Source organism: Aotus nancymaae, unplaced genomic scaffold (assembly GCF_030222135.1).
Source record: "Aotus nancymaae isolate 86718 unplaced genomic scaffold, 86718_ANA_hifiasm-v0.15.2.pri h1tg000029l, whole genome shotgun sequence".
Taxonomy (NCBI): Eukaryota; Metazoa; Chordata; class Mammalia; order Primates; family Aotidae; genus Aotus; species Aotus nancymaae.
In genome coordinates this window covers 60,540,821-60,557,082 of record NW_026988442.1, presented here as the reverse complement: position 1 = coordinate 60,557,082, position 16,262 = coordinate 60,540,821, and the positions used below count along the sequence as shown (strand labels likewise).

Sequence of the window (16,262 nt, the reverse complement as noted above, 5' to 3'; positions counted from 1 at the left end):
GATCTAATTGTTCATCTCCTTTTTAGTGAATTGAGATGTATACTGATGCTTCTAAAGACAGAAGAACAGTCCCAAGTATTAGAAAAGCTATTAAAAGTTTATTCTGTTGATTCATAGTAGGCCTGAACTGAGAAACTATATTAAATACCAATCTTCAGTGTAGTAAAAATCAATAATGGCAGATAACTTCAGAAGAAGCAGAGGTTTCTTTGGTTGAAGATGAGATTCTTTGTTTTCATTTCATCATTTAATTTGATCAATGTCAGCAAACTAATATATTTTGGGAGGCCATCGCCATATCTAGTCTACCTTCCTATTCCAAGTGGTACGTTCCAAATGGAAAGTTTCATGCAGGAAAAGAGGGATGTGTGCAAAAGTATATTCTTTGACAAATGTCCACAGCAATCTACACGTTCCAACACAAAATCAACAGAAAAGAGTACAACCTGGTCAGTCCCCTGACCAATGCCAAGAAAGTAGGTAAGAATCAGAGAAAGACAGAGATAATGGCTTGCTGGTCTCAGTCTTACATCACTGATGAGTATATTAATTTTCTTAAGATGCCTCATCATAGGGGTGTCATAAGATGCAGCGCCGTGCCCTCTCCTTTGGCCTTTCAGGTATTCCGCCTAGAGTACGCAGCAAGACAGCAAAGTCAGAACAGGGAAAGCCCACACACAGCTGAAGCTCCCTTGGGCCAGGGGCCATACTATGAAGCTGTCAATCCGGAGACCAGCCTTTCACAGGAAGTGAGGCCAGGAAGCTGAGCTCATAAAAGGATCTTGTGGGGTTCCATTCTCCATATCATAGGGTTCACTTAGGATTAAAAATAGGAGCCTCTTCATTTTCAAAAACACGAAAGTTTTCAAAATTTCAATATCATAGTTGTTTCTTTGCTTTTAAATTATAATGATATGACATTGTACATTTAAAAACATACTAACTTTTTGCATTAATAAGTCCTTGTTACATCTCATTACTCTTAGAGATTCCGTTTGTTTTTTTGTTGTTGGTGATCTATCTTGGTTTCAAATACTTACACAATTCCATTAATTTATAATAAAATATGTTACATATGAATTTTAAGTTTAAAAACTTAAAAAATAGTATTTGCTTTTCATCAGTCATCTAAACCTTTTATGTTTTCATAATTCTAACTTGTTCTGTCACTTGACATTACTGCTATATCTTCCAAAAGATTGGAATTTCATGTTTGGTATTGCTGAAGTCAGTCACTCACAACAACCAAATTTATATCCCAAACCTATTTCTTCAAACAAATACCTGAGAGAACAGACAAGGAAAAAGAAGGTAGGATCTGTAAACTGGAGAAGAAATAAGATATTCTTAAGCTAAAGTCCTATAGGATCAAACTTGTACTCTACAGATTTGGTGGTAGATGATGGGTTCTCTGAGCTAAAGTCTAAAAACCTGTGATAACTTGGGGAATTTTAGATAATTGGTCTAACAAGGGAAAATAAGTCATGGCGGTAACTGGGTTTGGGCAACACATATCTGAGCCCATTTGCTTCTCAATAATATGAGATCTGCAAGAATGTGGCATTCTCCGTCAGCACCCGGTGTATACATTGATCAAACACTTGCCAGACCAAATTTTACATTATTTATCCATGGGCAAGTAGTCTGAAGACATCCGCTCATCCCTACTTCCTAGCCCAGGCTGTTAATATATGTATGTTTAATGAAAGCATGAATATTTTTATCTGGTTGGATACTAGAAGTTAGAATTTCATGGCTCTTCATGTTAAATCTACCCCAGGTGACTCAAGTATGAATCAGACCCCAAGGATGAAACTCTTAAGGCCTGGGGAGAAGTTCCAATAGGACCTCATAAGCTGATGTTTTTGTCACATAAAGATTGTTAAGCACACAAACACCCAGACAAATGCCCATAATGGAAAAGTGGAGAACAAGAAAGGTCTGGACAGCTTAGAGGGAAACGAGAAAAGGTCCTCAGTACACTTTTTATAACTCTTGGAAGCTTTGCATTTTCAGTCTGGAAATCACTTCTTCCTGCAAGGTCTGTCATAATCTCGCATGAGAATCACCAGTGCACCCATCTGCATTACCTGGCTACTCAGCTTGGCTGCCTTCTTGGCCATTTCTATGTCTGGGCGACCGAGCATGCTTAAGCCATGGCTGCCTTCCTTGCGATGCTTGGCTCTGTACTCCACCTGAGTCAGAGAAAACCAAAATGGGCAATAGGTGATGGGTGCCCAGCATGCCTTGGCAGTGGCCATTGGGGACTGGGGACATTTTAATGACACTCTTACCTCACTGGCTTGTTTGGCTGCCTGTGTGGCCTTCTTGATGTCTGGTCGATCGGCCACTGTGGTGTAATGCAGGTTCTCTTTGGCGTCTTTTCTGTAAGCAACCTTTATTGGGGAAGAAAATGTTTACTCACTCAAGAGATACACTATCTTTCTAAAAGTCCCCATTAAGTGCAATCAGCTTTTTTCTTTAAACCCAACCCACTTCTCACCACTAACTTTTTGAAACTACCACCTGGACGAATTAGGGTGACCACACGCTGGAACAAAAGAACGCACCAATTTGGGGTCCACTGCTTCAAGTGGGCCCCTGAGAATGCCGAGGGAAACTTACATCACTTTGCTTCTTGGCCACTTCCATAGCATGTTTCACCTCTGGTGGCTCCAGCATGATGGAGTAGTTGGATTTTCCTTTCTCCTTGACAAACTTCTTTTTGTAATTTGTCTAAACAGAGCCAGAATTACTTCTGTGAGCAGAGGAAGCTGGGAACAGAGTTGGTTTACTTGAAGAACTGTGAAATCTCCAGGAAAATCCATGCTCCTTTTTTTGGCATCAGTCTGGGACTTGGATCTCTGACCTATATTCTATTTGTTTTCTGTCATTTGTGTCCTGCAGCCCAACACTAGAACCACCTGCAATCTTTGGAGAACTGGGTACAGGCAAATTAAGCTCCTTTATTTACCATTTCTACCTTTTAAAAATATATGGGACCATATGGGACTCGTAATACCAACGTTACTACAGCATTATTGATAAGGATAGAGTGGGCAGAGATTACTGAGGCCCAAAGAGGTGGTTTTACCTTTCTAGAATTGTGTAGCAGTTTAATAATAGGAGAGGCCACTCCTAATCAGCAATGCTTCCTCTTGTTATTAATAGGTTAGTAACATCTGATATGGCTAGATTACAAGTCCTGTAGCAAAACCTGCATTTGCCGTAATTGCCAGAAATGGAAAGCCAAGAAATACTGGGTCATTTTAAAAATCAGTGTTTAAGACTTACATGTAGATATTGATGGTAAGAGTGAAGCTACATAAAGGAAGCAAAAGGCAGCTGACAATATTTCACCCGATTCTATGGTCAAGTGGCATTATTGCTGCCAAGAGACCTGCAGTTGATCACTTACATCACTGACATGCTTGGTCACTTCCTTGACGTGAACAGTGTCCCGGGTCTCTGGTAGTGTTGTGTATGAGCCCTGGGCCAAGTGCTTCTTGACATGGTCCTTGTACTTGTTCTGGGGGAATCCATAGAGAGCTTGTTAAAGCATCTGCCTAGGGAGTTCTCCCAAGAGGGAAGCAGAGCTCATAGGCGGCTGGGGGGTTACCTCGGACACCAGGTTGCTGACAGTCTTCGCCAGCAGGATCTGAGGCGTGTCAGGTACAGCCTGGCAGGTTCCTCTTTCCTTGACATGTTTTTCTTTGTATTTCAGCTTCAGGGGCAGGAAAAAGGGCATTTCTTTAGCTTCTCTGGATATCCTACATATTTTTATTACACCCCCAAACCACTAGAACAGCATAGTTGACAAATAATACTAAACTCAATAAAAGATTTGATGCTGGCAAATCCTGGGAAATATTCAAGAGGGTTTTTTCCTTATCTCTAGCAAGTTGCAGTTTTAATAACAAAGTAGATCTCATCATGAATCTTTATACAGTCAGACTTATGTTCACAGCATTCTCAGATACACCGTTTAACCCTCCTGTAGGCCCTGGGAGGCATTATTATTCCTTTTTTACAGATAAGGAAACTGTAGTGAAGGGAGAGTATGATCCCATAGAAAACAAATCATGGAGTTTCCATAAAGAATCCAGCCAGGCCTTCAGGGTCCTAATTCCTGCTGTGTGAACTCTCTGGTGGTGCAGTATAAATTGAGGACTGTCATCTGGATTTAATGGCCCTTGCACTGCTGCTGCCCTGCTTGACTGCTGGTGTCCATCGCAGGATAGGCCATATTTCAGGACTCATACCTGAGCCCTGATGGAAGTAGCTCTTCGCCATCCTTCCCTGGGTGTCCCTGGGGACTGTACCATAGAACACGGCCCTGAGTGAGATTCGGCATCATGGAAGGAACTAGATACTTACATCACTTTCTATTAAAGTATTCCTGAGGGCCAGCACCGTGTTTTTGTCATCAGTGACAGAAAGCTTGCAACCCTTGAGGAACTCCCGGTCCAGCTTATATTCAAACTGTTAGAGAAGAAAGACGGAAGGGGAAGGGTCACAGCACAGGAGGAAGCGGGGCATTTGACTAAACCCACAGGAAGTCCTTTTAAGGCGAGGACAAAGACTTGCTACTAGAATGAGGGGAAGGGCTTCTTGGTCCCTCACTGCATTTTAGGTTCCTCCTTTCCAGCCCAGCTGCCAGGACCAAGCCCCTCCATCTCCAGTCTTCCCCCAGATCCCCCCAGCCCCAGTCAGAATTCTGAGCTGTTTGTGTCCAGGCCCAGCCATAGGAGAATAGGGTCTATGGCCACGTTTGGGTACTGAGCTTGCCTACTGCTCCCCCAACCATCCTCCTCTCCTTGGATCTCAAATGAGCAAGGGTTAACACCCATGACAGTGGTTATTATAAATAATTATTCATTGTATTTCTCAGGCGCAGCATGTAGTTATGATCATCTGTGTCTCTGCTGTCTTACATCACTTTGCTGCAGGGATGACTTGGCAGCCTGGAGGAAGTCCGGTCGGTCAGGGGTCCACTTCCAGTGGGCTTTGTTGGCTTCATACTGTTTCTTATAGTCCAGCTGTTTTTAACAGGAGAGAAAGAAATCACTTGATTCATTAGGCTAAATTCATAAACACACACACGGCACAGAGGGGCTCCTGCATTTTAAAATATCTCAAATCATGATTCCTAATGCAAGAGGGAGACCTAATTAAAATTTCTGTACAATTTATGCAGCTAGTCATCCACTCAGAGGTCATCTGTTGGGACCTTGTGGTCCAAAAATAGAGGCTAAAAATTTTAAAGGCCTCCAGGTGAAATTATTCTACAGTCTCTCTAGCTCTGCTAGTCCAGCCTAATCATCTTCAGAATTGATTACTTTTAATTTCTAACTAAATTCAGATTTAATTTTTAACAAAAATGATCAAACACTAGATATTTATTTTGTGTCAGGCACTTTTCTAAGTTCTTTACAAATTACAATATTAATTAAATGAATTACAAAATTTTATAAAATTAATTCACCTAATCTTCCTAACAATTGCATGAAATAGACAGCTGAGGAACTGGATAGAATGGTTAGGTAAACTTCCCAAGGTGGAGCTGGAATTTAAACCCAGGCAATCTGGCCTCAGAGGTGCTTGCCCACTTCCTAGACTCTTCAGGGCTGGAGAACTGGCTGCCTTGGGCCAAATCTGAGCCACAGACATGTATGTAATTTAGTTTGAGTGTCTATGGGAGGGCCCTACACTATCAAGCACATTTCTTTCCTCATCCTTTCTCTTTTTCAAATTGAGGTACAATTTATACACAATATAATGCACATGCTTTTATGTATACTATTTGATAAAGTTTTTTTCCCTTATTGTGAAAAATTTCAAATATACAAAAAAGTTGCAAGAATATTACAGAAAATACCCATACAATCTGGATTTTGCAAGGTACATTTTACTGCATTTGCTTTATCTCACGTCTGTGCTATCACTCTACCCTCAATCCATCCTCAGGATACCTGCAAGCTCCTTGCCAGCTCCTACAGGCATTCCAGTTTGCCAGCCCTCATAAATATATGTCCCCTCTGGCACTAGTGGGTACTAATTGGGTTATAATAGTTTCATTGTATAACCATTTAATGTATTTTTAAGAAGCTGGTGCTCATCTAAATGCACAAAATTATTTCTGTAGTTGAGGCCTTAAGATGCCACATCCAGGAAAAGAGTCAATGCAGGGAATATCTGAGCAGGAAGAAGGTCTAGGCCAATGCCTGATGGCACCAAATGGCTCAATGTTTTCTTCATCAGATGAAGCAGATTGTAGCTTGAGGCAGGAGAGCACAGGGGAAGAGAATGAAAAATGCTCAGGCACTTCCCAAACCTACATTTCAGAATTCAATGTCCCATTTCTCAGCCACCCACCACAAGGGCTGAGTGAGTGTAGCATCCATGGCATGGGATGAGGCCACCCTTGCTCTTCCCCATGCTCCTTTGTGAGGACAAAGGCAGGATTTATATTTTCACATCATTGTTCATGCTCCTGGGGCCTGACTCTTGCTTTGGAATCAATCACTAGAGCTCAATTGCCTGAAGAGATGTAAAAAGAGGCCGTGTGTCCTGCAAAAGCCAGTAAATTCCCCACCATGCTTGGGGAAGTTTCTAGAACTTACGTTGGTGTTGACTTTGTAGGCGTCCTTGGCTGCTTTGATATGAACAGCATCTGGCTCAATGGTGCAGTTGGATTTATTTCTTTGGTATACTTCTTTGTATTTCAGCTGTGGGAGGAAACACAGTGACAAGATTAATTTTTTTTATAGCAGCATACTGAGCATCTTAAAAAACAAGAAATTAAATCCGTGGATGACTACAGTACACAATGCTCCTTAAGACGGAATTTTAAAAATCTGCTGTGGAGCAACGATATAGACATGCAGAAATGCACCTTCCTATCTCAGATCAGGGCACACTGGCTATGGTCACTAGTATTGCCATATTTTTTTTTTTTTTTTTGAGACGAGGCTGTCTGCCGTCCAGGCTGGAGGGCAGTGGCACAATCTCGGCTCACTGCAAGCTCTGCCTCCCAGGTTCAAATGATTCTTCTGCCTCAGCCTCCCAAGTAGCTGGGAATACAGGTGTGCGCCACCACACCCAGCTAATTTTTGTATGTTTAGTAGAGACAGGGTTTCATCATATTGGCCAAGCTGGTCTCAAACTCCTGACCTCATGATCCACCCACCTCAGCCTCCCAAAGTGTTGGGATTACAAGGCGTGAGCCACTGTGCCTGGCCAATTTTTTTTTTTTTTTTTTTTTTTTTTTTTTTTTTTTTTTAACAGAGTCTCTCTCTGTCACCCACGCTGGAGTGCAATGGTGTAATCTCGGCTTACTGCAACCTCTGCCTCTCCCAGGTTCAAGCAATTCTCCTGTCTCAGCCTCCTGAATATCTTGGGACTATAGGCATGTGCCACCATGTGTGGCTAATTTTTTTTTGTATTTTAGTACAGGTGGGGTTTCACCATGTAGGGCAGGCTGGTCTCAAACTCCTGATCTCAGGTGAACTGCCCACCTCGACCTCCCAAAGTGCTGGGATCACAGGCATGAGCCACTGTGCCCGGCCTGCCATATAATTTATGCTTCTGTGTTTGTGCTGAAGGGACAAGTTGGACAGCTATTCATTCAGGTTTTCCCTTCCCCAAATCAGCAAATCCTGAGTTCAGAACATCTTGATAACTGCTGATGGAAGAGAAGCCTTCCTCCACCAACTCACCCAGACAGAATGAGTCTTGCTCTCCTTCTATGCTCCCACAGTTCTAGCCATTATCATATCATGTTGTGATTATTTGTTTATCTGCCTATTCTTTCCATTAAAAAGAACCCCTTAAGGGCAGAGACTGTGTCATCCATCATCTTAGTCCTAGTGTCAGGCACATAGACACTCAATAAATATTTGATGAATGAATGAACTGATGGATACAGCCATCATTCTGCCTTTTAAAAATATATGGAACCATATATTGTCATTGTCATTGTCACTACTAGAGACATACCTTGCAAGTTTTGGTATGTGTAGGTTTGGATAGGAGGGAGAAGCACAGGGAAGACTCAGCCTCTGCAGGCCCAACAGGCGGTTTTTCCATCCTGAGCCTTGGAATTCCAGCTTCACTCACTTTTGCTTTTCTTACATTTCAGGGTCGAGGGTGTTGATCTGGGCTTTCTCATTAATCATTGGGGAAGGATCCTAGGTTTTAATGTGACTAAGGCCAACGTAAACTGTTCCAAGGAAGCCATCGTGGGGTTTACTAAACTGATCATAAGAATCATAGTTTTCTGGGCTTCACCATAGACTTAGTTTACTAATTTACTAATCACTATATTTAGGAGAAAGTCATGGAAATTCATTTTTAAAAAATTAGTACCCCAGGATACGTTTAAGCCATGTGGAGAGCCATCTGGGGAGAAGTCCAAGGCATGTGGAGAGGCCACATGAAGGGGTTCCTGTCTCATCATCTATACAATATCCCAGCTCCCAGCCACAGCCATCACCAATGGCCAGCCATGAGGGTGAGCCATCCGGATGTCCTGGCTTGATTGAGCCCCAGGTGTCTGCCAGCAACATGGGGAGTAGGGCTACTCAGCTGTGTCCAGTCAGCTCACGGAATTATGAGCAAAAGAGATGACTGTTACTTTAAGCCACTAAGTTTTAGGGTGGTTGTTACACAGGAATAGATAAGTGGAGCAGGGTTTGTTATATCACATTAGAAAGAGGTGAAGATGAGAGGGACTGCTAAGCCATTCTGGTACTTACATCGCTGACTTCATCTTTAACCTTGCGGACATGCAGCAACATGGGCGTGTCGTGGATTGTTGTGTAGCCTCTGGGTTTGGCCTTGTTGTATTCCAATTTATAAAGGATCTGAAAGAGATTAAAAAGCAGAAAGACATCATGTCATGCTTCTCAATGCATAATATCAAAATATAAATGCAAAGTGTTTTTCTGAGTGGATAAAAAGGAAAGAGAATTCTGTAAATTTGACAGGTGCTTTCATGCTCTCTGCTAAGACCTCAGTGTTTCCAGCTTGCATGTGATCACAACAATTCTTTTTTTTGAGACACTCTGCCACCCAGGCTGGAGTGCAGTGGCGTGATCTTGGCTCACTGCAACCTCCATCTCCCAGGCTCAAGCAATTCTCATGCCTCAACCTCCTGAGTAGCTGGAACCACAGGCATGTAGCACCACATCTGGCTAATTTTTGCATTTTTAGTAGAGATGGGGTTTTGCCATATTGGCCAGGCTGGTCTCAAACTCCTTGTCTCAAGTGATCTGCCTGCCTCAGCTTCCCAAAGTGCTGAGATTACAGGTGTGAGCCACTGCACCTGGCCACAACAATTCTTTATTGGGAAGGAGACTCCTGTGCATAGCAGGACATCTCGCACCCCTGCCTCCCTCCCACTACATGACAGTAGTCTCCAATGACAGTAGTCTCCCAGACTTTGTGACAACTTAAAATGCCCCTCCATGTTTGCAGATGTCCCCTGAGTTTGAAAAGATATACGGTGTTTTTTGCACTTACATCGCTGATTTGTTTGTTGACTTTCGTAGTACGCAGGTGTTCTGGAGTGTCTACAACTGAGGTAAATTTGTCCTTTGATTTTTCATAGTTTTTCCTGTATTTGATCTAAATTGTGGAAGAGAAGAAAGAGCTCTAAGAAGTTGTAGAGAGGGCTTTAAGGTAACTAACTGTCCTCTTGAAAAACACTGGAGTGGGAGGTGGGGTCATGGTAGCTTTGTCTTTAAATCCTAACTGGAAATGTTTAATATAAATTTGGTCTTATAGCAAAAATGTAATGGAGCAGATAATACTACTACTAATAATTTCCAATATGTTTTATACACATAGATTCGGAGGCCCCCAGAGGTTACAAGACTGACTCAAGAGCACATTTAGACCGAATCTCAGAGCAGGACTAGAACCTGTTCTCTGGAGTCTGACAAGTGTTGTTTCACTCACAACATATTGTATTGAACATGTACAATCTCCAAAAGTGTTTTGCCATATCAAAGATCAAACAGGGATGTAAAATAAAGAATGAGTAGATATGAAGTTTATCATTTAAAAAAATTCATTTGTGTTTGCAATTTTCAAGTCACAATTATTTTCATGCACATAAGCTGTTTTAAGCAGGACAAATACAGACAGCACCATAAAACTTCATGCACAACTATTTGATGGTCATATAAAGACAAAGGAGGAAGTTCGGGCAAACAGGATGTTTACAGGGAGAGCTTAGCCTCCTCATTTCACATATTGATTTGACAGTAAACTAAAATGACAAAACAAGTTGCTAATAGAAAAGCTTGATTAATAACTTTTTTTTTTTGGTCTGGGAAAATGGCATTTTACTAACATTGTGTCTGGTAGTTAACCAATTATCACTGTTTATTGCTGAGTCAAATTTACCTTTGAGCATGTGCTGGAAAGTGCATGCTTCAACTGGCCTTCTAAAAAGGCATGATTATCAGAGACACTGTTAACGAGTGTGTATGGGATCAGATGTGCTGGAAATAACCTAGCAATTCAGCATCAAAGTCAAGAGACACCACAAATATATACAATATTCATAGAGCTGCATGGCAATCCTCATCTCCCCGCAACAGTTGTAGTGATAATTGAACAAGGGACCCATTAGGTGAAAACATTAAATATTCAGACCTTTTACATTTTGTTGAATCTACTTACTATCTTCAATCTCTAAGGAATCTATTTCTTTGAGGCAAATACCGAAAAGTATAAATTAAAGTTAAACCAATTTGGAAATAACACTTGAAAGAGTCGGTTGATTTTATTAAGAGTTCTGAAAGCATCAGATGATGTACAGATGACCGCTGTCCCATCACCTTTGGCCACATTCAGAGGTCATTTACAAGGAATGAATATTTATGTAGCTTTACCATGTGAAGCCAGCATGGGCAGGGACTGGGAGAGGAAATCAATAAAAGCATACAAGGGAATGCACCCAAGACTTCTAAACCTCCTTCTTCATATCCCATCAGACATTACCTGGCTCCACATGTGTGAATTGTAGAGAGCAGTCAACATATCTGGACGTAGAATTTCATTACATCCATGTTGCAGAAACATCTTGGCACTAGATTTATATTTTCTCTGTCCATGCAAAGAGCAGTGAAGCACAAAAGAGACTCATGAAGACAGAAAAGAACATGGCTCTATATCCCAATCACCTCTGAGTGAAGAGATGTAGGCATACACACTTTATGTACTCACATATGTGTGGGTGAAGACATCAAATACGTTATAATGTGAGGCAGAATGATTGCAATGCTTGTGTTTGGCCATTCATAGCCCTTGTGAATGGGGAATGATATAGCTAGTTTCACTTATGTTACCACAAAAATAGTTGTATAGGAAAGAAGACATCTTTGGAATAGAAAGATATATAGTAAGGAGTTCTGTCTTCTTTCCTTCCATTAATTTTTGTTTGTTTTTTGTTCATTTGTTTATTTTTTGCTTTTACAACTCAATCTACAGTTTACAATTGCAGTTTTCAAACAGGTTCTCTGGAAGAGTAAAGGATGGGAGGACCCAGCTTTTCTTTTCATCTTCACCACAGCACAAGTGAGAACACAGAGCATGGACTGGCGCACTCAAATAGCTGACAGGCTCTTTGGGTGGCTAGACAGATATTTTGAAACAGAACGGCCCAATATCATAGGCAGAACCTATGACATCCTTGCAGCAGACGGGACGACATCTCATGAGAAACCAGGAGCACAGTCCTGCCTGGGCCACCGGCCAGCCCCATCACAGTACCTGACTGATCTGGTCGCCTGCGGTCTTAGCCAGCAGATGTCTAGGCTCATCGACTACCAGGTGGTATTTATCTTTCCGCTGCTCATAATCAGCTCTGTATTTTTTCTGCTCAAACATCATAGCATATTATAGCAAGAGTACAACTTCAAGGCTACACAGAAATGTCTCAAGGTAAACACTCCAGAGAGCCAGAACATGTCATCTCTAGAGGCGGGCTCCCAACATACCCAAGACAATAAAAACAGGGAAGCAAAGAGAGTCAAGCAGAGGAAGATCACCTGGAGAAGGCTGGAGTATGGGATAGGTCAGATTTATGACACTGAAATTAGAGTTTCTTGTGCCTAAACATTTTCCATCTTTATATATGATGCCATTGGCAATGTTAGGTTTATGGCATCTAACGGTGTATTTAAAATAGGGTACTGATAAGCTACAGGTTTACTTTCTAAGGCTGTGAGAATCTGAAAGCATAACTGATGGCAAAATATCCATGGGAAATTTGTAATAGTCTTCTAATGCTAGTTAACTTATTGGATTATAAGAGAGACCTGGAAATTCTTCATGAAATAGAAAAAAAGAAACAAAATATATCAAGATTATACTCATATGAAGCTACTGACAGTAATCCTTCAGGGTGGTCCAGTCTGGAAATCTACTGAAAGTGAACTAAATCAAATGTAAAGACAACAAACAAAAAAGTCATACATTTAAGCAAATATGCCATTGCCTACATTTTCATTTTTAGATACATTTTACTAATTTTCTAACATAATTTTCAAACTTATATAAACCTGTGAAAAATCTGAAAATAGGAAATTAAAAACACCTTTAAGTATAAAACTATCCCAACATGGTAAAAACATCCAGACTAAGTATATTCATAGCTTGCTTATTTCAGCCATCTTGAGCTAAATTTAAATTATTGCAAAGATAATTTACAAGAAAGGCTAGATAGAAAAAATTTAGATGCAAATGGATACTTCTGTGCACCAATATATGTGGGAGTAACCATGGCAATAAATTGAAGCATGAATCACAACTATCCCTTTAGGATGGCTCTTCTAACTACTGACATCTTGGTGCCTCAGTAGAGGATACTAAATTAACCCTGAACTTCTGTGTCCCCCAAGTCTATACAATATTCTATATAATGGAGTTCCGCTGACAGTCAAGAAAATCCTTTACCTCCCTGGTACTGTCACCTGCAGGACTGCACTGCCCTGCGTTTGTGCAGAGGTGCTGATGTTTGCAGGGCTCTCCCACCACTGAACGGTCCCTTCACGTGTTCTTATTTGTAGTTTGGCAGAGCTTGTTGGATGGTAACATTATAGAATCTTTTCCAAATCTTTAGTTAAACTGAAAACTTAGGATGGCTTTTCTGTCATTCTATGTATTGGACTTTAATTAAAAAACCTCAAAGACTTCTTAAGGAAATGAATAGACTTAATTGGAACAGTTCATTCATACCTCATTCATCAACTGAGTTGCATACTTGAAATGCCTGTTGATTGGAGAGTCTGCAACATACTTGAAATCTGACTTTGTCCTTTCAAATACTTCTTTATACTTATACTAGAAAAAATGGAACATGGTTACTTGATAGCAGGCTGTGATTATCTTAAGAATAAGACATGCTGTTTATCATATCATATAATTGTGGTAATTCATAGAGCTAACACACGTTTGTCTTGAGACAGGATTTCGCTCTGTTGTCCAGGCTGGAGTGCAGGGCACAATCTAAGCTCATTGCAACCTCCGCCTCCTGGGCTCAATCAGTCTTCTTACCTCAGCCTCCCAGCTAGGTGGGACTACAGGTGGTACACCACCATGCCTGGCTAATTTATGTATATTTTGTAAAGATGGGGTTTTGCATTGTTGCCCAGGCTGTTCTCAAACTCCTGGGCTCAAGCTATCCACCTGCCTTGGGCTCCCAAAGTGCTGGGATTACAGGCATGAGCCACAGAACCCAGCCAAGCTAACATGATTGCTTACTCTGCTTCCAAGGCAATGAAGGGCAGAACTGCCTAGAGGTCTTGAAAACTAGCCCAAAAGTATACACTAGAAAACACTTCCACTGAATGGATGCTAAATAGATTTATTTTCCATATTGGGCAGAAATCTAAATCAATGTTTAGTTTGTTTCTATATAATTATTATTTAAATTTGAAAGTATTTTTATGTACACTTGAAGGAGGTTTTTAGTACATTAATTTGAAGATAGTTTTCCAGTACTTAATCAGATAATCATAATCTTCTAGAGCAGGTGTGGAGTATGACCCATCTAGCATGCCACCTGTTTTAAACAGCTTCATGAATTAGAATGGGTTTCACCATTCCATGGTGTTGTAACAAACAAAGAAGAATATTCCCTAGAATGAATTTAGCCCACGTCTTCTATGTTTTATTTACTATTTGGCATTAAAAAAAAATTTGCTGGATTGTATTGTAGAGCTCAAAGGAAAGTGAACTGAATTGCTTTATTTTGTAAATAGGAAAATGAAGCCATAAAAACTAGGTGGTCTGCCTCATGTCATATATTATTTGTGGATTAAAATAACCCCATTTTATATTGGCTATCATATTAGCTTTAATAGGAGAAACCACCCAGAGACATATTAATAAGGAGAGAGTTCTAGAAGGATCGTGAGGGGTTGTCCTGAGATGACTTTTCATCAAATTCAAATAAATGCCTTTGGTCGATGAGGTTAACATCCAAGAGTTTCCTAAGGAGTGAACAACTCAGCACGTACTCAAACTATAAGGTCTAGAAGCCAGGATAGGGATGGAAACAAGAAAGACTATTTCCTCCATGCTAATTCTCTCTGTGGGTACAGGTATATGTCGAATGGATGTAGCCAATTCTCCTTGAGTATATATACCTTGCTGTATAGAGTCTTGTTCTTTTCAGCCAGAGTGAAATCAGGGGTATCATAAGCATAGCAACCAATGCCTTTAAGCCAAGTCAAGTCTTCTTTATATTTTACCTGGAAGAAGAAGAAGAATATCATCAAAGAGTTCTAAGAAGCCACCTCTAAACAGCAGCAAGTTAGTATCTATACACGTGGAAAAAACAAGCCCTGCCCCTTGAGGCATATGAAATAATAAAGCATTAAAATAATGATTTAAAAGAAGTTTCCGGTAATACCTCTGCTCATTATGGTATATTGTTGTATAACATATGGAAGTTTTCCATTTTTGATACCAATTAAAGCAATTCAAATTTAACAGGCATACTTTCCTAGAGAGTGTATCATTAGCTTGGCAGCTATATGTTCATACACAGAGCTGAACTTTCTAAGTGAGCACTGTTATGTGTCTTAATTGCTTCATGAAGTTGTCACTTCAGTGGATCAAAAATAGGCTATTTCCTAGATGATGTGTATCACTTCCAGTCCTGTAATATGATATCATACATCTAGGAGAAAAATTAGATTTATAAATTTGAATATATATTTCCTTCTCCCAAGTTGAAATTCACTCACTTAGCAATTGAGTGTTATGATTTAAACATTCACACACAAAATCTAAAATCTAGCCAAGTGTTTCTTCAGTTGTTATGCAGTATATGATTTCTTCTTATATAGGAAGATGAATTTATTTATTTATTTATTTTTAATTTTTTTTTTTTGAGACAGAGTCTCGCTCTGTCACCAGGCACCAGGCTGGAGCACAGTGGCACGATCCTGGCTCATTGCGACCTCTGCCTCCGAGGTTCAAGCAATTCTCCTGCCTCAGCCTCCCGAGTAGCTGGGACTGCAGGTGCGCGCCACCACGCCTAGCTAAGTTTTGTATTTTTTAGTAGAGATGGGATTTCACCATGTTGGCCACGATGGTCTCGATCTCTTGACCTTGTGATCCACCTGCCTCGGCCTCCCAAAGTGCTGGGATTACAGGCGTGAGCTACCGCGCCTGGCCGGAAGATGAATTTATATGTGAAAATAGAAAATGTCAACGCTCACATCACTGACTGCATCGGTGACTGCTCGGTGGTGGAAATGCTCCGGACGATCAGGAATGGACCTCCAGATTCCCAACTGGCTCATGTAGTTCTCCTTGTATTTTATCTGTTATAAAAAACACAAAGACAGCTATAAGTCTTACCCAAAGTTAATGTAAATATGCCTACTTCTCTCTGGAGAATTTTAGAAGAGGGAAGTTGCTAAAAAATATATATGTATATGGTGAGTTGTAGAGCGCAACACAAGTAGAAATATTTAGGGACATACTTTACTGATGTCATCAGTGACTTTGCGATGATAGACGATGTCCAGGGCATCTTTCACCGTGTGGTATTTCCCTTTGGTCTTTTGAAATGTTTCTTTGTAGCGTAGCTAGAAAGAGAAAAAGCACATGAATTACAAAAAACTATCAAGTTAAATAATTGAGCTCTTTTAAGCTTGGACTCTCGTCTTCTGTCTTTGGTTTTCCCATGAATACATTTAGGAAAAATTTAAAAGCTTATTTCAGATCCTAGAAGAGAA

General features: G+C 40.6%; 1 protein-coding gene across 22 annotated transcripts in view; it reads right to left on the bottom strand.

Annotated features, from left to right (window-relative positions):
* NEB (nebulin) overlaps positions 1 to 16,262 on the bottom strand; it is a 217,142-nt gene that overhangs the window by 36,093 nt on the left and 164,787 nt on the right. For 20 of the 22 annotated variants that reach the window (XM_064382770.1, XM_064382772.1, XM_064382777.1 and 17 more), the window contains exons 123-137: positions 16,008 to 16,112; positions 15,741 to 15,845; positions 14,661 to 14,765; positions 13,249 to 13,353; positions 11,782 to 11,886; positions 9,523 to 9,627; positions 8,757 to 8,864; positions 6,624 to 6,728; positions 4,935 to 5,039; positions 4,378 to 4,482; positions 3,620 to 3,724; positions 3,419 to 3,529; positions 2,626 to 2,736; positions 2,295 to 2,396; positions 2,091 to 2,195 (exon numbers count right to left, since the gene is read on the bottom strand). In XM_064382770.1, the coding sequence (XP_064238840.1) occupies positions 2,091 to 2,195; positions 2,295 to 2,396; positions 2,626 to 2,736; positions 3,419 to 3,529; positions 3,620 to 3,724; positions 4,378 to 4,482; positions 4,935 to 5,039; positions 6,624 to 6,728; positions 8,757 to 8,864; positions 9,523 to 9,627; positions 11,782 to 11,886; positions 13,249 to 13,353; positions 14,661 to 14,765; positions 15,741 to 15,845; positions 16,008 to 16,112 (1,587 nt within the window). Of the gene's footprint in view, positions 1 to 2,090; positions 2,196 to 2,294; positions 2,397 to 2,625; positions 2,737 to 3,418; positions 3,530 to 3,619; positions 3,725 to 4,377; positions 4,483 to 4,934; positions 5,040 to 6,623; positions 6,729 to 8,756; positions 8,865 to 9,522; positions 9,628 to 11,010; positions 11,116 to 11,781; positions 11,887 to 13,248; positions 13,354 to 14,660; positions 14,766 to 15,740; positions 15,846 to 16,007; positions 16,113 to 16,262 lie in introns of all 22 variants that reach the window. The other 2 variants (XM_064382783.1, XM_064382771.1) reach the window with 2 other exon arrangements.